The sequence below is a fragment of the Ahaetulla prasina genome, chromosome 2 (assembly GCF_028640845.1).
Source record: "Ahaetulla prasina isolate Xishuangbanna chromosome 2, ASM2864084v1, whole genome shotgun sequence".
Classification (NCBI taxonomy): Eukaryota; Metazoa; Chordata; class Lepidosauria; order Squamata; family Colubridae; genus Ahaetulla; species Ahaetulla prasina.
This window is the reverse complement of record NC_080540.1, coordinates 28,368,491-28,390,184: the sequence shown is the minus strand read 5'-3', so window position 1 is coordinate 28,390,184 and position 21,694 is coordinate 28,368,491. Positions and strand designations below refer to the sequence as shown.

General features: G+C 46.2%; 1 protein-coding gene across 2 annotated transcripts in view; it reads left to right on the top strand.

Annotated features, from left to right (window-relative positions):
- LOC131191511 (alpha-1-macroglobulin-like) overlaps nt 1-21,694 on the top strand; it is a 91,339-nt gene that overhangs the window by 24,278 nt on the left and 45,367 nt on the right. For both annotated transcript variants that reach the window (XM_058169732.1, XM_058169731.1), the window contains exons 9-15: nt 3,516-3,630; nt 4,792-4,901; nt 8,051-8,212; nt 11,817-12,041; nt 16,674-16,737; nt 18,356-18,501; nt 18,961-19,110. In XM_058169732.1, coding sequence (XP_058025715.1) covers nt 3,516-3,630; nt 4,792-4,901; nt 8,051-8,212; nt 11,817-12,041; nt 16,674-16,737; nt 18,356-18,501; nt 18,961-19,110 — 972 coding nt within the window. The remainder of the gene's footprint in view (nt 1-3,515; nt 3,631-4,791; nt 4,902-8,050; nt 8,213-11,816; nt 12,042-16,673; nt 16,738-18,355; nt 18,502-18,960; nt 19,111-21,694) is intronic.

Sequence of the window (21,694 nt, the reverse complement as noted above, 5' to 3'; positions counted from 1 at the left end):
ATTATATTTTCTTGAATCACTCTGACAAACAGTAGGGAGGGTGATCATCAGTGGTGGGTTTCAATTTTTTTTACTATTAGTTCTGTGGGTGTGGCTTGATGGGCGTGGCATGGCTTGGTGGGTGTGGCTTGGTGGGCGTGGCAGGGGAAGGGTACTGTAAAATCTCCATTCCCACCCTGCTCCAGAGGAAGGTTACTGCAAAATCCCCATTTCCTCCCGATCAGCTGGGACTTGGGAGGCAGAGAATAGATGGGGGTGGGGCCAGTCAGAATTTTTACTACCGGTTCTCCAAACTACTCAAAATTTCCACTACCAGTTCTCCAGAATTGGTCAGAACCTGCTGAAAACCACCTCTGGTGATCATACAGACAATTGATTGTTGAGACAATTGAAAATAATGCTCACTCTATTGAAACTTTATGGGAAAAGTTAGCACAAAGAGAGTCATTCTTCCTTCATTTTCAAACGTGTTTATTTCAATTAAATTGCTCTGCATTTAAAGAATAGAATAGGACAGGACAGAGTTGGAAGAGACCTTGAAGGTCTTTTAGCCAAATCCCCTGCTTAGGCATTTCACCCCTGCTTCTGCGTCATTCTGTTATTCTTCCCTTGCCATCTCTTTCTGCAGCTCCCTCATCTTCTTCCCTTACCCCTGTTTACTATTTCTTCTGAAATATCTTTTTTTCATATGGGATTTGAACCATCCAACAATATTTATTTTTATTTTATTTATTTTATTTATTTCGATTTTTATACCGCCCTTCTCCCGAAGGACTCAGGGCGGTGTACAGCCAAGTAAAAATATTATATAAACATTAAAAGAAATTAAAAAACATATTATAATGTGGCCAAAATATTAAAACAATTTAAAATCTTAAAATATAAGTAACCCCAATAAAATTTCAATCCAGTCCCGCTTGAATAAATAGGTGCGTTTTCAGCTCACGGCGAAAAGTCCGAAGATCAGGCACTTGACGTAAACCCGGGGGAAGTTCATTCCAGAGCGTAGGAGCTCCAACAGAGAAGGCCCTTCCCCTGGGGGCCGCCAGCCGACGTTTGGCTAAAAGGGACATCTCTTCAAGTAGAAGAGATCTCCATTTCTGGTTGAAGGTTGCTATGGGTCAATATTGTTTGAAGATAGGTCATGTGGCTCTAAACTGGGAGTGAAGAGGTAAACAGAGATAGTTCTTGATTTACAACCATTTGTTTGGCAATTATTCAGAAGTATGATGGTGATGAAAAGAGTGATTTATGACCAGTCTTTGCACTGGTCACAACTTTCCCAGAGTCACAAGTTCAAATCTTGCTGTTAATCGAACCACCCAGGTGAGCATAAACTCCAAAATTAACATCAAACCAATAATGAAGAAGGAAACAATGCCCCGATCAAAGAACTTACAAAGAAGCTAATAGTAAATAGCCCAACCAAAGAACCAACAAGACCACTCCCACCAGCACTGACAGGCAAGCCACTAGAACAGGGGCCTATAAACTTTTTAAACAGGCAGCCAATTCATGGTCCCTCAGACGCCTCGTAACTTCTCGACAAAGTACGGTAGAACAATGAAAATGGTACCACATGGCAGTGAATAAATTTACCTTCGCTTTGAGAACAGCAAGGCAGATGATTGTGAAACCCACGTGGAAAATTTGCTCAGGTCCTATAAAGCACCTGGTGCAAAGATATCACTGAAAATTCACTTCTTACGCTCGCATTTAGACTATTTCCCTTTGAACTGTGGGGCAATGAGTGAGGAGCATGGGGAGAGATTCCACCAGAATATCGCAGGCATGGAGAAAAGATATCGAGGGAAACGGAGTCCATCCATGCTTTCCGATTACTGCTAGAATCTCCCCAGGGATGATCCCACTGGAGTTCACAAGAGAAAAGACAAAAAGCCCAGTTTAGATACTGAAAAAAGATGGAACCGTGTCATTTAATGTGATGTTAGAGCTGGTCAGTTTTTCATGAAAAAAGCATGAAAATGTCACACGACAAACCAATAAATGAATGGAAAGTTACGTTACTGGTTTCAATAAAAAGATAAATTTAAAATGATTGGGATAGCACCATTCTCATTGCGATATCACATTTTGCAGAAAAGGTACGGAGCACAACTGCACATCCCCCTTGTAATTTTGAATTATTTTGATGCCATTTTGACCTGAAGCTGTATCTTGGAAACTGGAGCCAATTAATATTGAGGACTTAATTTTCCTTTATTAGTGACCCGATTCTGGTAAAATTAATCAATCAAAACCAATCAATCAATTCAGAAGGAAGTTGTTGAGCTTAGTACAGATAGTCCTCAACTTACAACGGTTCATTTGGTGACGGTGTGAAGTTACAGCAGCACTGGAAAAAGTGACACGTACAAGGCATCAGGTTGAAAAAGTTGTGTTGCTGAAAAACAAGGACCACGAGGTTATTTGCAAAGGGATCATAGCAGGGGTGAAATGCTCCCGGTTCGCACCGGCTCCCCCGATTAGGTAGTGATGGCAGCTGCTGGTTCGGAGGATCGGTAGCAAAAATCCCTGCCCCCCCGCACCTCTGCAAAAAACCATCAGCATTTGCCTCTGCAAAAAAACATCAGCAGAGATTTTTTTTTTTTACTTTTAAAAGTTTGTCTTTAGCCGAAACATGCCTTTAAAAGTAAAAAAAAAAACCCTCTGATGATCGCGGGGCTGAGCAGAGATCAAAACCCTTTAAAAGTTTTTTTTTTTAAATCCTCTTCAGCCGAAGGTGGCGGGGGGGGGGGGGAAGAAAAAAGACCCAGGATTTAAAAGCCTCCTCTGGCGATCCCAGAGGAGTTTCCTGATCCTCACAGGCTTTTAAACTCACTTTTTAACAGCCCCCACTTACAAGAGCCCCCACCCATGCCCAGCCAATTCTCCCTCCTCACTTACCTATAATTACTGCTCCTTTCCGGCTGCAACTGCATGCTTTCTTCAGCTACTGAAGGAAAAAAAAAAGCTTGCTTTGACTTCCTGCTTTGCTAGCTGAGGAACTCTGGGATTTGAAGTCCACAATAAAATAAAATAAAATAAAATAATAAAATATTGGTGCAGCTTTCTGAGATTTGGTGTGTTTCTGTAGTGTTTCACTCTAACTACACAAACACACAAAATCTCAGAAAGCTGTATGTGGCATTTTGTGTGTGTGTGTGTGTGAGAGAGAGAGAGAGAGAGAGTTGTGTGTAAAGTGTGAAAGTCGGTTTTTGAGCTTTTTGTGGCTGTGTGAAGTGTGAAGTGCAGCTGCTTTTACATTGTGTGTGAGTCAGTTGTGTTGTGTTGTGTGTGTGTAAAGTGTGAAAGTTGGTTTTTGATACCTCTTATTGTTTTTTATACTTGGTTTATTATTTTTATTATTTATTGTTATTGGCCACACCCACCCAGCCATCTGACCACCAAGCCATGCCCATCAATTAAGCCACGCCCACAGAACCGGTAGGGAAAATTTTTAGATTTCACCCATGGATCATAGGCTGCTGTTTCTTGGTTGTTGTGGCATGCAGGCAGATGGAGACGGCTGTTTCTCCAAGGTGGTGAACATGGAGGAGTTCCACCTGAGGTGGCGCGGCTTTTCGATGGCTATCGCCGTAGAAGGCAAAATCACAGAGGAAGGGACAGGTAACTTTCATGAAACAAAAGAGCACCAACGGGCTGACAGAATGGCCCAGAACCAAAGCTAAAGCTCCAATTTCTTAAAAGGAAGGTTTGGGAGGAAAGCAATAGAAATAGCACTTAGACTTATATACCATTTCACAGCGCTTGGTGGCGCAGTGGTTAGAATGCAGTACTGCAGGCTACTTGTGCTGAATGCCAGCTGCCTGCGATTTAGCAGTTCGAATCTCACCAGGCTCAAGGTTGACACAGCCTTTCATCCTTCCGAGGTTGGTAAAATGAGGACCCAGATTGTTGTGGGCAATAGGTGATTGTGTAAACCAGTTAAAAAGGGCTGTAAAGCACTGTGAAGTGGTATCTAGGTCTAAGGGCTATTGCTATTACAGCCCTCTCTAAGCAATTTACAGAGTCAGCCTATTGTCCCCAACAATCTGGGACCTCATTTTACCCACCTCGGAAGGCTGGAAGGCTGAGTCAACCTTGATAGAAAGAAACACCGCTTGTCTAAATCTAAGAGAGTAGTGGCATGTGAGTTATAAATGAGAAAACTATTCTCTCCAACACCCATTTCACAGACAGTGATTTGATGAGATTTTGCGCAGGGGCGCGTGGGGGAACAGGGCTGGCTCCAAGCAGTCTGAGACATACTAATCAAATTTGATATCCCATAAAGAGCATGGTGAGTCAGTGGTAAAGACTCTGGGCTTATCATCTGAAAAACTGACAGCTCAGGTTCGAGTCCCAAGCATCGTAGGATTGGGTGAGCTCCTGTCCTCGCCCCAGCTCCTGCCAACCTAGCAGTTTGAAAGCATGCAAATGTAGGTAGAAAAATAGCGGGAAAGGTTACCGCGGAGTTTCTTGGATTGAGAAGCTAAACCTCTTCAAAGAAAAACAAGAAAGTTTAGTTGCCTCTAAAAAAACACCTCTGGGACAACCATGACCTGGATGACTGAGAATTTCCTTAGACACGTCAGAGAAATCTGCACATGGGGGGACTCTGGAGATCAACTATTCCAACCCCTTGTCCAAAGCAGAAATCCAGAAAGGCAGGGCGAATGTCTGTCCAAAGAGTCAGGTTTCTTGGCACTCCAGAGACAAGGCGTTTCTGGGAAATTGGAGCGGAAGGGAATGGAACAGCCTTTTGCAGATGACATTTCTCTTCAACAGGAGTGGAGCTGAATGCCACAGAATCCGTTGACATCACCTCCGCGCTGAGCATAATTATCTTTGAAAACCCAGACCGTTACTATAAACCCGGCATTCCTTATGTCGTGAAGGTAAGATGGGAGCTATGGTTTCTTTGCAAAACTGGATTTAAGCTGTATCAGCCCAGCCGGCCGGTCCAGTCTGCACCAATGCCATTTCTTCACCCTAACAGCTGCGGGCCAGCTGCTCTGAGCTAGAATGATCAAAAGCAGTGTCAAAGCATTAAGGAATACAGAATAACAGACTTGGAAGGGGCTTTGGAAGTCTTTGGAGTTCAGGGGTCCCCAACCCCCCCTGTCCATGGACCGGTACTGAGCCATGGCATGCCAGAAACAGGGAAGTTACATCCATGGGATGCAGGCACCAATGTGAAACCATTCCCCTTCTGGTCCACAGAAAGACCTCCTTGAAACCAGTCCCTGGTGGCCAAAAGTTTGGGGGGGCTGCTGTTTTAGTTCAGTACCTTGCTCAAGCAGGAGATCTTATACCATTTAAGACAAAGGAGGGAGGGAAGTAGGAAAGAAGGGAGGGAGGAGAGAGGGAGGGAGGGAAGTAGGAAAGAAGGGAGGGAGGAGAGAGGGAGGGAGGGAGAGGGGAAGGAGAAAGCAAGCAAACAATCTGGAGTCTACAATAGGAACCTTTCAGCCTTTGTTCATTAGCAGGATTATTATTATTATTATTTATTGAAAAAGTTTTAACAAGCAAGAACATTTTCCCTCCTTTTCCCCCTTCCTTCCCCTCCACAAAACCCCCTTCCCCGCTCCCTTCCCCCCCCCCCCCCGGCTTCCCGGGTCAATCACAAGGTATTGTTATACATAAACCAAACATAAAGTAAAATTTTCCCTTCTAATCCAATTAACCTCATCCAAATCTTTTCATTTCCCAAGCCCCCCCATTACATAAAATAATACTTCCTAATTATTCAAAGGCAATCTGATATTTCTTAATCTGATATCTGTTTTGTAAATAATCAATCCATTTTTTCCATTCAATTAAATATCTTTCCTGCGTGTTGTCTTTCAAAAAAGCTGAGATTTTAGCCATCTCAGCCAAGTTAGTAACTTTCAATATCCATTCTTCTATTGTAGGTAACTCTTTTTTCTTCCAATATTGTCCAATCAACAGCCTTGCTGCTGTTACTAAATTCAAAATCAATTTAGTCTCAATCCCAATCCCAATCTCAAAAATTGCGGCAGGAACATTTTGAATAATCCACCAAATTCTTATCCAAAAGGCCTTAATTTTCTTGCAAGTCCACCAAATATGAAAATATGTAGCATCATATTTTATATGATATATAGTATCAGCTGTATGCGGATGACACCCAGCTGTACTTTTCCACACCGGACCACCCCAACGAAGCTATCGAAGTGCTGTCCCGGTGTCTGGAAGCCGTACGGGTCTGGATGGGGAGAAACAGGCTCAAGCTCAATCCCTCCAAGACTGAGTGGCTGTGGATGCCGGCATCCCGGTACAGTCAGCTAAATCCGCGGCTGACTGTCGGTGGCGAGTCATTGGCCCCGATGGAGAGGGTCCGCAACTTAGGCGTCCTCCTGGATGAACGGCTGTCTCTAGAAGAGCATTTGACGGCCGTCTCCAGGAGAGCGTTCTACCAGGTTCGCCTGGTACGCCAGTTGCGCCCCTTTCTGGACCGGGATGCCCTATCCACGGTTACTCACGCACTCGTGACGTCTCGCCTGGATTACTGCAATGCTCTCTACATGGGGCTCCCCTTGAGGGGCATCCGGAGGCTACAGTTAGTCCAGAATGCAGCTGCGCGGGTGATAGATGGAGCCCCTCGTGGCTCCCATATGACACCTATCCTGCGCAGACTGCACTGGCTTCCTGTGGCCTTCCGGGTGCGCTTCAAGGTTTTGGTGACCACCTTTAAAGCGCTCCATGGCATTGGGCCGGGACCGCCTACTGCGACCGAATACCTCCCACCGTCCCGTGCGCTCTCACAGAGAGGGTCTCCTCAGGGTGCCGTCAGCGAGGCAATGTCGTCTGGCGACGCCCAGGGGAAGGGCCTTCTCTGTGGGGGCTCCCACCCTCTGGAACGATCTACCCCCCGGACTTCGTCAGCTTTCGGACCTTCGGACCTTCCGCCGCGGGCTTAAAACATACTTATTTAATTGTGCAGGACTGAGCTAGATTTTAAATTTTGGGTTTTAAATTGGGTTTTATTTCTATTTTTAATTGGACGGGCTTTAGAATAAGTTTTTTAAATATTTTATATTGTATTTATATTCTAGTTATCTGTTTTTAGTGCCTGTAAACCGCCCTGAGTCCCTTGGGAGATAGGGCGGTATATAAATACGATTAAATAAATAAATAAATAAATAAATAAATCATCACAGTCACACCTCCAACATTTCACTTGGATATCAAGATACATACATGATAATTTTTTGGGATCTAAGTGCCATCTATAAAACATCTTATAAAAATTTTCCCTTTAATTCTGTGCTTGTGTAAACATTAGCAGGATTATTAAGCAGGGGTATCCATGGAAATGATGGTGGTAGCCCCGAAAAGTCAAGATGGCAGCCACCACAAAGCTCCAGTCATGCCTCAGTGCAATAGCAATAGAACGTCGGCTTATATACCGCTTCAAAGTGCTTTACAGCCCTCTCTAAGCAGTTAACAGAGTTGGCCTATTGCCCCCAATCATCTGGGTCCTCATTTTACCAACCTCAGAAGGATGGAAGGCTGAGTCAACATCGGGCTGCTCAGGACATTGATTTGCTGGCAGTGAGCAGTGAGTTAGCCTGCAGCTGAGGACCCAGATGGTTGGGGGCAACATGTTGACATCGTAAACTGTCCAGAGAATATGTAAAACACTATGGGGCAGTAAAGAAGTGCATTGCTATCATCCCCTGCGGATGCTCTATTTTGAAGCTCCCAAAGCCCTTTTTCCTAACGAAGAGTCTGTTTATCAAACCAACCTGTAACACCATCTCTCAGTGGCTCCTTGATTGGGTATAGAAATCATCCCCTTTCTTTCACAGCCGTAGCCCCAAAACCTACTCCCAGGCTCAAGTCCCTCCTTCTAGTCTCCCCTTTTTCACAGTTGTAGTGACGGGGGAAAAAATTTAGGATGGCTTAACGGGAAAGCTTGGTGTCCCTGAAGGAAAGACAGAATAGAAATTGCATTGGTAAATCCTGAAATATTCGGCCGCAACCAATTGGGTCAATGTATCAATCGGTTTTTTGTGCGCAGGTGAAGCTGGTGGACAGCAACGAGGTGCCGATCCACAATGAAACAGTGCAAGTTTCGATAACGTCCAGAAACCAGCGGCTCAATCAAGTGACTGATGCTGAGGGAAGAGCTCAATTTTCTATAGAAACCACTGATTCCACACGCGGAATTTTGTCTCTTAGGGTTAGTCTCCTGGATTTGTGACAGCTGTCTTTTATGACATACACATTCTCTACCCAAAAAAAAAAAAAAGCTCATCAGCAGTGGCAAGTACTTAGTACTCCCCCTCTTCACCCCCTTTTTTTTCCGTCTCTCTCTGCTCATTGTCACTGTCTTTTTTTTCTCCTTTAAGGCGCATTCCCATCTTGCTCATTCCGTTGTTTAACTCCCAAAATATCATGTATATTATCCTTTCAAAAGTCACCATTGTCATGACCCGGTTGGAGCCTGAATCTGCGGAGGAAGACGAACCAGAACTGGATCAACTTTATTGGCTTCGGAGGAATATGTGGAGGATCAGGCCGAGTTAGACCAGGGCCTTTCAGGATTGGGACGGCTTGTAGGCAGGGAGGAAAAGGGGCAGGATGACAAGAGAGGCTAAGCAGGAAACATGAGAGACAGAGCTCAGGTGACAAGCAAGGATCACCCCCTCCTGATCCTCGAGCATGGAGAGTGGAGAGAAGGCAGGAACAGCGCAGGCTGACCCAACGACTCAGGAGGGTGCACAAGGCACACCTGGGGACTGAGACTTAAGGAGATACTGTGCGGAGGGGCATTTGTCGGGAACAAACCCTGAATTCATGGAGTGTTGTGTGCCATTGCCGAAGTTTGAATTTTCCTGGACTTCTTGCTTTCTGGATTAATTGCCTTGTTCCTTTGCTTTCTGGACTCATTGACTTATTCCCTTGCCGTGCTGGATTTCTTGCTTTGCAGCCTTTGTGCTCATAGCGTTGTGCTGGACTACTTGCAGCCAGAGGCTGCTGGAGGTGTGTGCGTGTGATCACTGCGCTCTGGGACTTGCCAGAAAAGTTTGGGGGAAAGTTGGAGCTGATTTGAACTATCAGCTGACTGTGTTGCCTCCGTGCCTTGCAGCAGGTCATCACAACCATTGGGATCCCTGCACGGGCATGACCTTGTCATTTCCAGGGCAGGAAACATCCCCTGTGGCTTTATTCCCAGATGGATTTTCAACTTCCCAGTCTAGCCCACAGGCTTGAAGATTTCTGTTCCATACATAGAGCAGAACAACTGACCCTGCTCAGTTCTAGATTGTGGATAAAAGAGGTGTACGTGATCTTCCCTCCCCAAAAACTGGATTTTGAGTCCTTCACTGGTTAAGTAGGGTGGGGTGGGCAGGTAAACGCAGAGCTGACTGGGGGGAAATTTGTAAGTGTTGGGATAGGGAACTGGGAAAATTTAACAGATTAACAGTCGGAAGGGACCTTTTAGGTCATCTAATACAATCCCCCCACCCAAACAGAAAAATGTGGGCAGGAAGAGTGAAAATAGGCAAAAGGAGATGGATATGCAGGGGAACCTGGCTGTAGATCTGTGCAAAGGACAAGTGGTAAGCATTATGGCCCATTTACAGGTAGTCCTCAACTTACAACCATTCATTTAGTGACTGTCCAAAGTCACAACAGCACTGAAAAAAGTGACTTATGACCGTTTTTCATACTTACAACCATTGCAGCATCTCCGTGGTCTTGTGATCAAAATTCAGACGCTTGGCAACTGGCTTGTACTTCTGACGGTTGCAGTATCCCAGGGCCAGATTCACTTAATGAAGGCGTTACTAACTTAACAACTGCAGTGATTCACTTAACAACTGTGATATGAAACTATCTCCCTTTGCAATGAAATTTTTGGTTCAATTGTAGTCGTAAGCCAAGGACTACCTGCATGGTCCATGGTTGATGGTTTTCCATTAATGTGCTGGGTGCTTTCTAAGCCAATCCCACCACCTTTCCCACAGAGCATCTTGCTATGTGCCCGGACTTTTGCACAGTTGATTCTACACAGCCCCCTTTTCATCCCACTTGCTAAGTGTCAGGAATATTCCATTTCACTGGGATAGGTGGAGTATTCCTCTCTGGCCAACCTGGCCCATTGACTGTAGTCATTTTGGTTGCCTCTCTCTCTTTCTTTGCATCCTGCCTTATCCCCCTCTCTCTTTTATCTCTCTCTCTCTCTCATTATCTATCTATCTCTCTACCCTTCCATCCATGTATTATCTATCTATATCTAAAGCTACTCTATATATATCCAATAGGGATGCGGTGACTCAGGGGCTAGGACGTTGAGCTTGTCGATCGAAAGGTCGGCAGCTCAGCGGTTCGAATCCCTAGTGCTGCTGTGTAACGGGGTGAGTTCCCGTTACTTGTCCCAGCTTCTGCCAACCTAGCAGTTTTGAAAGTACGTAAAAATGCAAGTAGAAAAAATAGGGACCTTCCCATCTTTGGTGGGAAGGTAACAGCGTTCTGTGCGCCTTTGGCATTGAGTCATGCTGGCCACATGACCACAGAGACGTCTCTGACTCAGCGCTGACTCAGCGCTGACTCTTCGGCTTTGAAACGGAGATGAGCACCCCCCCCCAGAATTGGCAACCTTTACCTTTAAGGAACCTTAACCTTTACCTTATCTATATATCCAGTGGTGGGATTCAAATAATTTAACAACTGGTTTGCCCAGGGTCAGCTTGGCCCATCCCCGTCCTCCAGCTCCTCTGCACATGCGGGATGAGCCTCCCACGACAGCCAACCTGACCCTGGGTGAATAGGTTGTTAAATTACCACCAACACCCTGTTATCAAAGTTGATCCTGGGCACTGTGCTTCAATGGAGAAACGGGAAATGGAGCGGGCAGCACAAGGGAAGGAGGAGCAAGGAGAAGAAAGAGGGAAAGTGACCTTCTGCTTCCCTCGCACCAGCTGCTCTGTTCCCGTTTCTCCATTGCAGTGCACCGCCCAGGATCCATTTTGATAGCGGGGATGGGTGGGTGCGTAATTTAACAACTGTTTCACCTGAACTGTTGTGACTCCAGCCCCCGAACCTGGCCCCATGCCCGGAAGTGACTTGGAGCCGGGCCTGCTGCCAGAAAGTGACTTGGACAGTGAGGGGGAAGGGCCGTCAGGACTTGCCTCGGGAGCACCGGCTTCCCTGGCTCAGCTCCAGGAGCCAGAAGCAGGCCAGGTGGAAGAAATAATGAGGCCTAGGAAGTGCTGAGTCATGGAGCCACACCCCACAGGATATAAAAGGCAGCGAGAGCTGGTGTGTCTCTTTGTAACAGGCAAATCCACTGATTGACTAGAGCTGAAGGTTGTGACTCACCAGCATCGTGGAAAATAACCAGGGCTCTTGGCAGACGCTGGCTTTTTTGCCGCCCGAGCTGATAGTGCCTGCTAATTAAATCATCATTCGGATGGAGGCGGAGGAGGACAGAACATGAACTGGTGTGAATTTCACCACTGTATATATCAGCGGTATCAAACTCGATTTCACCGAGGGCTGCATCAGGGTTGTGTTTGAACTCAGAGGGCCGGGGTGGACATGGACTTGGTGGGCCTGGCCAGCTCAACATCACTTGTGTTGGGGGCGCCTGTGGTGACCTGAGAGCTCTGCCAGCAAAAACGGGCTCCCAGAACTAAGCACCCTGCAGGCCGGATCCAGTCCCCGGGCTTTAAGTATGACACTCCTGGCCTCCCTCCCCCCCCCCTCTCTCATCCATCCATCTTCAGCCAGCCCCCCCGCCCCACCTAATTTCTCTAAATCTGTGCTTTTCCTCTCAGGCTATGTCTCAAGTTGAATCTTGGTGTGGTAGCATCCACTGGGTTACACCCCTTCACAGTGAGGCATTTCACACGGCGCACGTGTTTTATTCTCCAAGCCAAAGTTATCTACATATCGAACCTGTGTCAGAGACATTAAGCTGCGGCCACCGTGAGCCAATTCGGGTGCGTTACATCCTTAACCGAGGTGATGAGAACGAGGACGAGATTGTCTTCTATTACATGGTGAGTCTTCAGATGATGGCTGCATTCACAAGGCATGTTTGCTTGGCTTTGTTAAACAGCCTTTCTCCAATGTGCACTGAACCACAACATAAATAGACCGAGGCAATCTCCCTTTTGCACTTTGCCCTAAGGGCTGCCTTTCTTTACCCATGATCCTTGAGTGAGTCCCGCTTACTGTAAGTCATCCTTAGTTGTACCCCTGTTAGGGTGAGTGTATCTGGGCAAGCAAACCTCCTGATTGTGCTTTTTTTCTTTTCTTTTTTGGTATAAATCCATCTTGGCTCCTAGCGGCTAATTGGATAATTCCCTATAGTTTTCTTGGTAACATTTTCAGAAGAGGTTTGTCCCTATCTTCTTCCTAGAGAGAGCGACTGACCCACTCTCCCAGTTGCCTTCATGCCAGACTAGAACTCACGGTCTCCAAGTTTCTGGGCTGATATTTTTAACCACTATAGCAAAAGTCAGCAGTGAGATCCAAAGCTACACTTCTGTGTTTTCTGCCAACTTGTGGTTATCCCAGTTTAAACTATGTCCAAGTAGTGATTCCTCTTATTCTTCTGCCACTGTCCAAGGTTTCCGTAAAAGTACGGCATTTGTGCTGAAGATGCATAACATCTGTTAGGTTTTCCATGATTTTGGAAGATGATTGCAATGAGCTGAAACCAAGGCCACGGAGAAAAGAGGGGGATCCCTTCTGGGAAAAGCACATTCACACCAAGTTAGTTTTTGGAAAACTCAAGGATGGCATGGATGCATTTTTTTATTATTATTATTATTTATTAGATTTATAAACCGCCCTTCTCCCGAAGGACTCAGGGCGGTGTACAGCCAGAATAAAAAAAGCAATATACAGTTAAAATACAATTAAAAAACTTATTATACAATGTGGCCGAATTTAAAATAATTAAGAATCTAAAAAACCCCAATTAAAACCAAAGAGAAATTTAGAAGTAAAACTAAACAATTTAAGAAAGCCCCGCACGAACAAACAGATATGTTTTCAGTTCGCGGCGAAAAGTCCGAAGGTCAGGTATTTGGCGTAAACCAGGGGGGAGTTCGTTCCAAAGAGTGGGGGCCCCCACAGAGAAGGATCTTCCTCTGGGGGCCGCCAGCCGGCATTGTCTGGCGGACGGCACCCTGAGAAGGCCCTCTCTGTGCGAGGGTACGGGTCGGTGGGAAGCATGAGGTAACAGAAGGCGGTCCCGTAAGTACCCAGGTCCCAAGCCATTTCAGGGGTGAAATCTAAAAAATTTTCCCTATCGGTTCTGTGGGCGTGGCTTAATTGGTGGGTGTGGCTTGGTGGTCAGGTGACTGAATGGGCATGGTCAGTAATAATAAATAATAAAAATAATAAAGTATACAAAACTTGGGAGGCCCTGGTCTACCTTCTTTAAAAATAAAGACCCCGGTCTACTAATTGCCTTTTACTGAGAGGTCCCGGTCTACCTTCTTTATTAAAAATAAAGACCACGGTCTACCATTTGCCTTTTACTGACAGGCCCTGGTCTACCTTCTTTAAAAACAGACCCTGGTCTACCAGTTGCCTTTTACTGACAGGCCCTGGTCTATCTTCTTTAAAAATAGATGCACCGGTCTACTCACTGCCTATAGCGCTGATCAGCTGTGGTGCGGCCCTTTGAAGTGCCGCGGCAGTCATTTAAGGCCGTTTGCAGCTATATCACCACCGAGAGCTTCAGGGACAGAGAAGAGGAACAGTGAGGTGTGGGCAGTGTGTGTGAGGGGGGGAGGGATTTTTGCTACCGGTTCTCCGAACTACCTGTCCCCATCGCTACCGGATCGCGCGATCCGGTCCGAACCGGGAGCATTTCACCCCTGAGAAAAAGGCTCAGAGATCCAAAAGGTGTATTCACAAAAAATACTAATCATGATTAATGTATAGGTGTCTGGGTGTCTGGGTGTCTTAACATGCTAAGGCAGAGTTCCCCAACCTTTCCTTTCTCTGTGGGGGCTCCCACCCTCTGGAATGAACTTCCCCCTGGACTTCGTCAACTGCCTGACCTTCGGACCTTCCGCCGCGAGTTGAAGACTTATCTGTTTACGCGCGCAGGACTGGCATAAGAATTTTAAATAGTTTTTAATATTTGATACAAATTTTATGGGGTTTTTAATGTTTTAATCTGGCCTTTAATTATGGTTTTACTTGTACATTATTGCTGTTTTATCTAGGCTGTGAACCGCCCTGAGTCCTTCGAGAGAAGGGCGGTATAAAAATAAAAAATATGTGGACTGGTGGGAGAGGGTAGAGGATATGGTTCCGTGTGAGTGGTGGGCAAGTGTGCATGCAATTCCATTTGCATAAGTGGTGGGCATGGGCTCCCACTGCTCATGCAGTAGGAACCTGCATGCACTTGCTTGCACACTGTTCGCGGAAGTGTGGATGCGCACAAGCACTTGCTTGCCTGCCACTTCCATGGCCCAGTTCCAAATAGTCCAAAACCCAGTAGTGGGCTGGGGCCCAGGGATTGGAGACCCCTGTGCTAAGGTTTGGATAATTTTTGAATTACTTAATTCCAGAAAATTGATTCATTTGCTAATCGATTTACATATATTGTACATACATACATACAACCATTTGACATACAACCATTTGTTTAGTGACCCTCCGAAGTTATAGCAACACTGAAAAAAGTGACATTACCATTTCTCTTCTGACCCTAAGTTCACGTGATTAAAATTGAGATCCTTGTAACCAATTCATCTTTACGACGGTTGCAGTGTCCTGGGGTCAGGAAATCACTGCTGTGAACTTCTTCCATGCAAAGTCAATGGGGAAGCCAGATTCACTTAACAACCATGTTACTAACTTAACAACTTCAGTGATTCACTTAATCCCTCTGGCAAGAATGGTCATAAAATGGGGCAAACTCACTTCACAACTGTTTTATTTAGACACAGACATCTTGGGCTCAATTGTGTCTGTAAATTGAGGACTACCTAATCTGGAAACTCGCTACTTTTATTTATTAATTTTTATTTTTATTTATTAAATTTTTATACCGCCCTTCTCCCGAAGGACTCAGGGCGGTGTACAGCCAACAATAAAACACAAAATATATACAATTAAAACAACATTTAAAACATAGCAGATTATAAAGGCTGATAAATTAAAAATTTAGATTTTAAAATTTAAAAATATTAACAAACCCCAACTTTAAAATTCAACACTATTATGCCAGTCCCGCTTGAATAAATAGGTGTGTTTTGAGCTCACGACGGAAGGTCCGAAGATCAGGCACTTGACGTAGGCCAGGGGGAAGTTCATTCCAGAGCGTCGCTGCCCCCACAGAGAAGGCCCTACTCCTGGGGGCCGCCAGCCGACACTTTTTGGCGGATGGCACCCTGAGGAGACCCTCTCTGTGAGAGCGTACGGGTCGGTGGGAGGCAAAGGGTAACAGCAGGCGGTCCTGTAAGTACCCGGGTCCTAGGCCATGGAGCGCTTTAAAGGTGGTAACCAAAATCTTGAAGCGCACCCGAAAAACCACAGGAAGCCAGTGCAGACTGCGGAGTAGTGATGTTACGTGGGAGCCACGAGCGGCTCCCGTTACTACTCGCGCAGCCGCATTCTGGACTAACTGTAGCCTCCGGGTGCACCTCAAGGGCAGCCCCATGTAGAGAGCATTGCAGTAATTCAACCTAGACGTAACCAGAACGTGAGTGACCGTGCATAAGGCATCCCGGTCAAGGAAGGGACGCAGCTGGTGAACCAAGCGAACTTGGTAAAAGTTATAGTTTACTTATAGTTTATCTTGCACAAACATAATGAAGTATCTCTAATGCTATGGCAGCATCTGGTGGATAACAATGGAAATTTTCAGGGCGTTTGTTTTTCTAAGATGGAGTCCTTTTCCTAGAAGTGGGGAACTTGTGTTAACAAGCCCCTTATACGACTAGATGTGACATTTCAGCTCCTCAATTCCTTTGGTGCTGCCTCGAGTTGCATACTTCAGAACAATTGTTTTAGCCGCATCTCGCACCTGCTAACTAACGTACTGTGATTCCATTGTTATGCAGGTTTTCAGGTGTGACTCGGTGATAAACTAAAATACAGATATGCCTTGATCAGCCAAACACGTTTATTCAGTTGAATAAAGACGGGTGCTCCCTAAAGGTGGAGGAATCCCGAACGCAGTGTGAGGCAAATATTTATACATTTCTTTGCTTGGTTACATAAGAGGAAACTGGCACACAAGAGATAAGGTATGGAAATATAGAAATTATAAAAATAGTCAAGCACACCTTCTGTGGTCACATGTTTAATCCACAGGCTGGTCATTTCCTTTGGAATTCTCCATGGCCTTGAAGGCCTGCATAGGCCTGAATTTTAGCCTTGCCATCTCAACATATGTTCCCTTCAGGCAATCATCAGATTCACCAAATTCCTGATCAACTCCATGGGCGAATTATTATTCGATTGTTTTAATCTTACCCACTTCTCAAAAGGTTAAACTAGACAATTGCAGCTCTGCAATTCTAGGGGTCCATATATCTAGCATGACAGCCAGTGCTTAGAGTTGCAAATCAATCAATCAATCAATCAATCAATCAATCAATCAATCAATCAATTTGTCCAAGCCCTGGCATATTTAGCAGGAATTTCTTCTTTCCATGCAGATCAAGGCTAAGGGGGACATCATAAAAACAGGAACACACAGGCAGCCAGTGGAACAGGGAAAAGGTAAATGTTCTCCCTCCAAATTTCTCTCCCCCCTCATGCTTGGCAAAAAGCTTCCCAGACGTTCCCAGGGTGTCTCCATCTATGGGGCTCCAGTTCTTTCTTGCTGAATTCTGGGTGCCCTTTGCACGTCTGAAAATCCTCTCTTCCTTTTCCCACTCACAGCTGGGTTCACTATATCCGATTTCACACTGGCAGGGCATGGAAGGTGGGCACACAGAGCCAGCCCTGCCATTGGGCAGAGGAAAGGGAATTGGCATCAAGCAGTAGGAATAGGCCATTTCTCCCAAATCTCTGCAGCCACTTCCTTCAACCCGAGTTTTTGCTGGGCATCACAGTGACATCTCTTTGCAACTAGAAGGCTGCCCAGATGCCTATGCTCCATTTTCCTTGGGACAGGCCCTTCTCGGAGACCCACACAGAGGATTAGGGGCTCAGTCTCTTACAGTCAGCAGGCTGGCATGCTGGATGTGACTTTGTTTTCAAGGATAACCAAAACATGGAAAGTGGAAGAATGAAAGATAGAGAATGGGATGCAGTTCCCAATCACCCGGTACACAGAAGGCCCCAAGTTCAACCCAGAGTCTCCAGAAACCCAGGAGAGCCATGGGAAGGCACTACTAACAGCACTGACTGATGGGTCTGAGGCAGCATTTGGGGTTTTCTAGGATGGCAAAGGATTGAAGGAGTCCATGGCATGTGCCACGGGGCCTGTTTTATGTCCATTACTCTCCTGTGCAGTGGGAGATGTTACTGGAGGGAGATTCACCTGCTGCTTCATGGATCCCTGAAACAAGAGGGACCACCGACTTAATCATTGTCACCACAAACCTAAAATTTATTCTGGAGGAGAAGGCAAGCCCTCACAATTGAAAAGAAGACAGCAGCTGAAGTCCTTCAGCTTCTGATTCTTCAATGATCGGTTTTTGATTCACATTTCCCAGCCTGTTGTGGTCACCTTGGTGGAGTCTGATGTATTCCAACTGGACCTAATTCCATCTATCCATCTATCTATCTATCTATCTATCTATCTATCTATCTATCTATCTATCTATCTATCTATTGAAATGTACAGTATTTTTCAGAGTATAAGATGTACTTTTCCCCCCTTAAAAGAGGGTGAAAATTTGGGTACGTCTTATACACCAAATGTAGCCCCGCCCACCCACTGGCCCCCACCCTTTGACCTCTGCCTCCCAGCAATTTACCTCCTTGCAGCAAATAGCAAACAGCCCGTTTCAGCTTCAGCTCAGCACAGCCTGATTAACACAAGCAGCTAATTGACGGTTGGATCGGTCTCCCAACCCTCAGCTGTTTCAGACTGCAGGAATTGCCATTGCCTATTGCCGCGCTGTTTGCTGCAAGCAGGCAAATTGCTGGGAGGCAGATTTTTTTTTCTTGTGCTAGTCAGGCTGTGCTGAAAATGAAACTAAAGCAGGCTGTTTGCTGTTTGCTGCAAGGAGGCAAATTGCTGAGAGGCAGAGGCAGATTTTTTCCTTGTTTTCCTCCCCAAAAAGGGTAGGTGTGTCTTATAGTCCAGAGCGTCTTATACTACGAAAAATACGGTATATATCTCTTTCTATCTCTTTTTCTCCCTCCACCTGGGAATTTCATCCTTTAGAAGCCAAAGGGGACTTTCTTTTGAATCTCTTGGTGGATGTTGACACTGCTCCCAAGACCCGCTTGCTCCTCTACACTATTTTGCCCAGTGGAGAACTTGTTGCTGACTCGAGAGACTTCACCGTAGAAAAGTGCTTCTCCAACAAGGTAAAGTTTTGCATTTTGTGTTGTGGTGTTAAAAAAAGGCAGAATCTTATTGATCCAGAACAGGTCTTCTCTAAGCTGATGCTCCTCAACTCTACTGGTGCTAATATCCACAAAACCTTCTTTGGTGCACAAAGCTCCTGATCCTTTGAGAAATAGCTCTTGAGTTACCGTTTTGCTATCTGCTTGTGCAGACTAATGTAATCAGTTATGTCCTGGCCAGACTAAATTGCAATGGAAAAAAAATGCCAAACATCGGCTAAACTTAAGCCTATTTTTGGGGGGGTTAGCCAATAGTTCCATTGAGCCTGTCAAACTGTGGCTTGAGGTTAGTCACAGAGGGCAACTCAAGGTTACAATATGGATAACAACAAGGATGACTTCATTCCATTCATTTCTCCTTCCATTCATTCCACACTGAGAGGAAATGATTTTTTTCAAAGACCCGGTTTATGTTTACAGGCCAGACTGTGGTTCTCTGATCAAGAAGGTCTGCCTGGCCAGAAAACCCAACTCCATCTTTCAGCTTCCCCCGGTTCCCTCTGTGCCATCCATGCCGCTGACCAGAGTGTCTTTCTCTTGAAACCTGAAGCCGAGCTCTCCCCTGAGAAGGTGAGTTCTGACTGCATTTCATTTGGGGTCCAGATATGTCCTGGCTCCTGCTGAATTCATCCCATATTTACTCGTCCATAGAGATGTATTTCAAATAGAATCTCTTGCAGCCGTTTATTTACAATGTACACCAGAAGATAGCAGTCACAACTAAATTTAAGATACTAGGGGAGGACTGCAGGGAAGGAGAAGCAAAGAAAATTGTCCATAAATTAATTTTAGGGGAAGAAAATGTAGGAAAAATAGAAGGACAAAGCATGTAGACTGAGGGTAGTCTAATATCACAGTCCAGAGTTTTTGCCATAATGTGAAGTAATGTGTTATACCCGGTGAAAGTAATGGATTAGGCCAGAAGACCAAGGTGGCCTCTGCTTTGAGATTTCCAGTAAAAGAGAACTCATCATTTCATGTGGCGGCCTGTAACGGAACGCGAGAATGATCTTAATAATAATAATAATAATAATAATAATAATAATAATAATAATAATAATAATAATAATAATAATAATAATAATAATAATAATAATAATAATAATATTTTAATTTGTATACCGCCCTTCTCCCGAAGAACTCAGGGCGGTGAACAGGCAGATAAAATACAAATACACACAACAACTAAAAACATCCCTTAAAAAACTAATTGAAATGCCCAAAATATTAAAAGACGTACTCCCCCGTAAAATAACAAAATTTTAAAAACCCATCCAATAAAAATAAAAATCAGGCTAGTCCAGCCATACGAAATAAATAAGTTTTAAGTTCGCGGCGAAAGGTCCTAAGGTCAGGTAATTGTCGAAGTCCGAGGGGAAGTCCGTTCCACAGGGTCGGAGCCCCCACAGAGAAGGCCCCCCCCCTGGGGGCCGCCAGTCGACACTGTTTGGCTGACGGCACCCTGAGGAGTCCCTCTCTGTGGGAGCGTACTGGACGATGGGAGATCGAAGCCGGCAGTAGGCGGTCCCGTAGATAGCCCGGTCCTAAGCCATGGAGCGCTTTAAAGGTGGTAACCAATACCTTGAAGCGCACCGAAAACAACAGGTAGCCAGTGCAGTCTGCGCAGGATAGGTGTTATGTGGGAGCCCGAGACGCTCCTCAATAACCAGCGCAGCCGCGTTCTGAACTAGCTGAAGTCTCCGGGTGCTCTTCAAGGAGCCCCATGTGAGAGCATTGCAGTAGTCCAGGCGAGAGGTAACGAGCATGAGTGACTGTGCATAAGGCATCCCGGTCCAGGAAGGGACGCAACTGGCGGATCAGGCGAACCTGATAAAAAGCTCTCCTGGAGACGGTCGTCAAATGGTCTTCAAAGGACAACTGACCATCCAGGAGCACGCCCAAGTTGCGTACCTTCCCCATCAGGGCCAATGATCCACCCCCGACAGACAGCCGCATCTGCAGCTGACTGTACCGAGGTGCCGGCATCCACAGCCACTCCGTCTTGGAGGATTAAGTTTGAGCCTGTTCCTCCCCATCCAGACCCGTCGGCTTCCAGACACCGGGACAGCACTTGACAGCTTCACTGGGGTGGCCGGGGTGGAAAAGTACAGCTGGGTGTCATCAGCGTACAGTTGGTATCTCACCCCAAAGCCACTGATGATCTCACCCAGCGGCTTCATATAGATGTTGAACAGGAGGGTGAGAGAATCACCCTGCGGCACCCCACATGAGGCACCTTGAGTCGATCTCTGCCCCCTGTCAACACCGTCTGCGTCCGATCAGAGAGGTAGGAGGAGAACCACCGATGCGGTGCCTCCACTCCCAACCCCTCCAACCGGCGCAGCAGGATACCATGGTCGATGGTATCAAAAGCCGCTGAGAGGTCTAATAGGACCAGGGCAGAGGAGTAACCCTATCCCTGGCCCTCCAGAGATCATCCACCAGTGCGACCAAAGCTGTCTCCGTGCTGTATCCGGGCGGGCGGACTGGAGCAGGTCTAGATAGACAGCTTCATCCAGGTACTGGGGTAGCTGACATGCCACCACACTCTCTACAACCTTCGCCGTGGCGAAGATTGGAGACTGGCGGTAGTTCCCTAAAACAGCTGGGTCCAGGGAAGGCTTCTTGAGGAGGGGTCTCACCACCGCTTCTTTCAAGGCCGCAGGAAAGACCCCCTCCCGCAAAGAAGCATTTGTAATCCCCTGGAGTCAGCCTCGTGTCACCTCCTGAGTAGCCAGTATTAACCAGGAGGGGCACGGATCCAGTAAACATGTGGTGGCGTTCAGCCTACCCAGCAACCTGTCCATGTCCTCGGGAGTCACAGGATCAAAGTCATCCCAAACCACCTCAACAAGACGGGCCTCGGAACCCTTGCCTGGATCTACCCAATTTTGATCCAATCCGTCCCGAAGCTGAACGATTTTGTCGTATAGATAACCGTTAAACTCCTCGGCACGCCCTTGTAGGGGGTCCTCCCGCCCCTCCTGTTGAAGGAGCGAGCGGGTCACCCAAAACAGGGCGGCCGGGCGGTTATCTGCCGACGCAATGAGGGAGGAAACGTAGGAACGCTTCGCAACCCTCATTGCCACTAGGTAGGTCCTGCTATAGGACCTAACTAGTGTCCGGTCAGCCTCAGAGCGGCTGGATCTCCAGG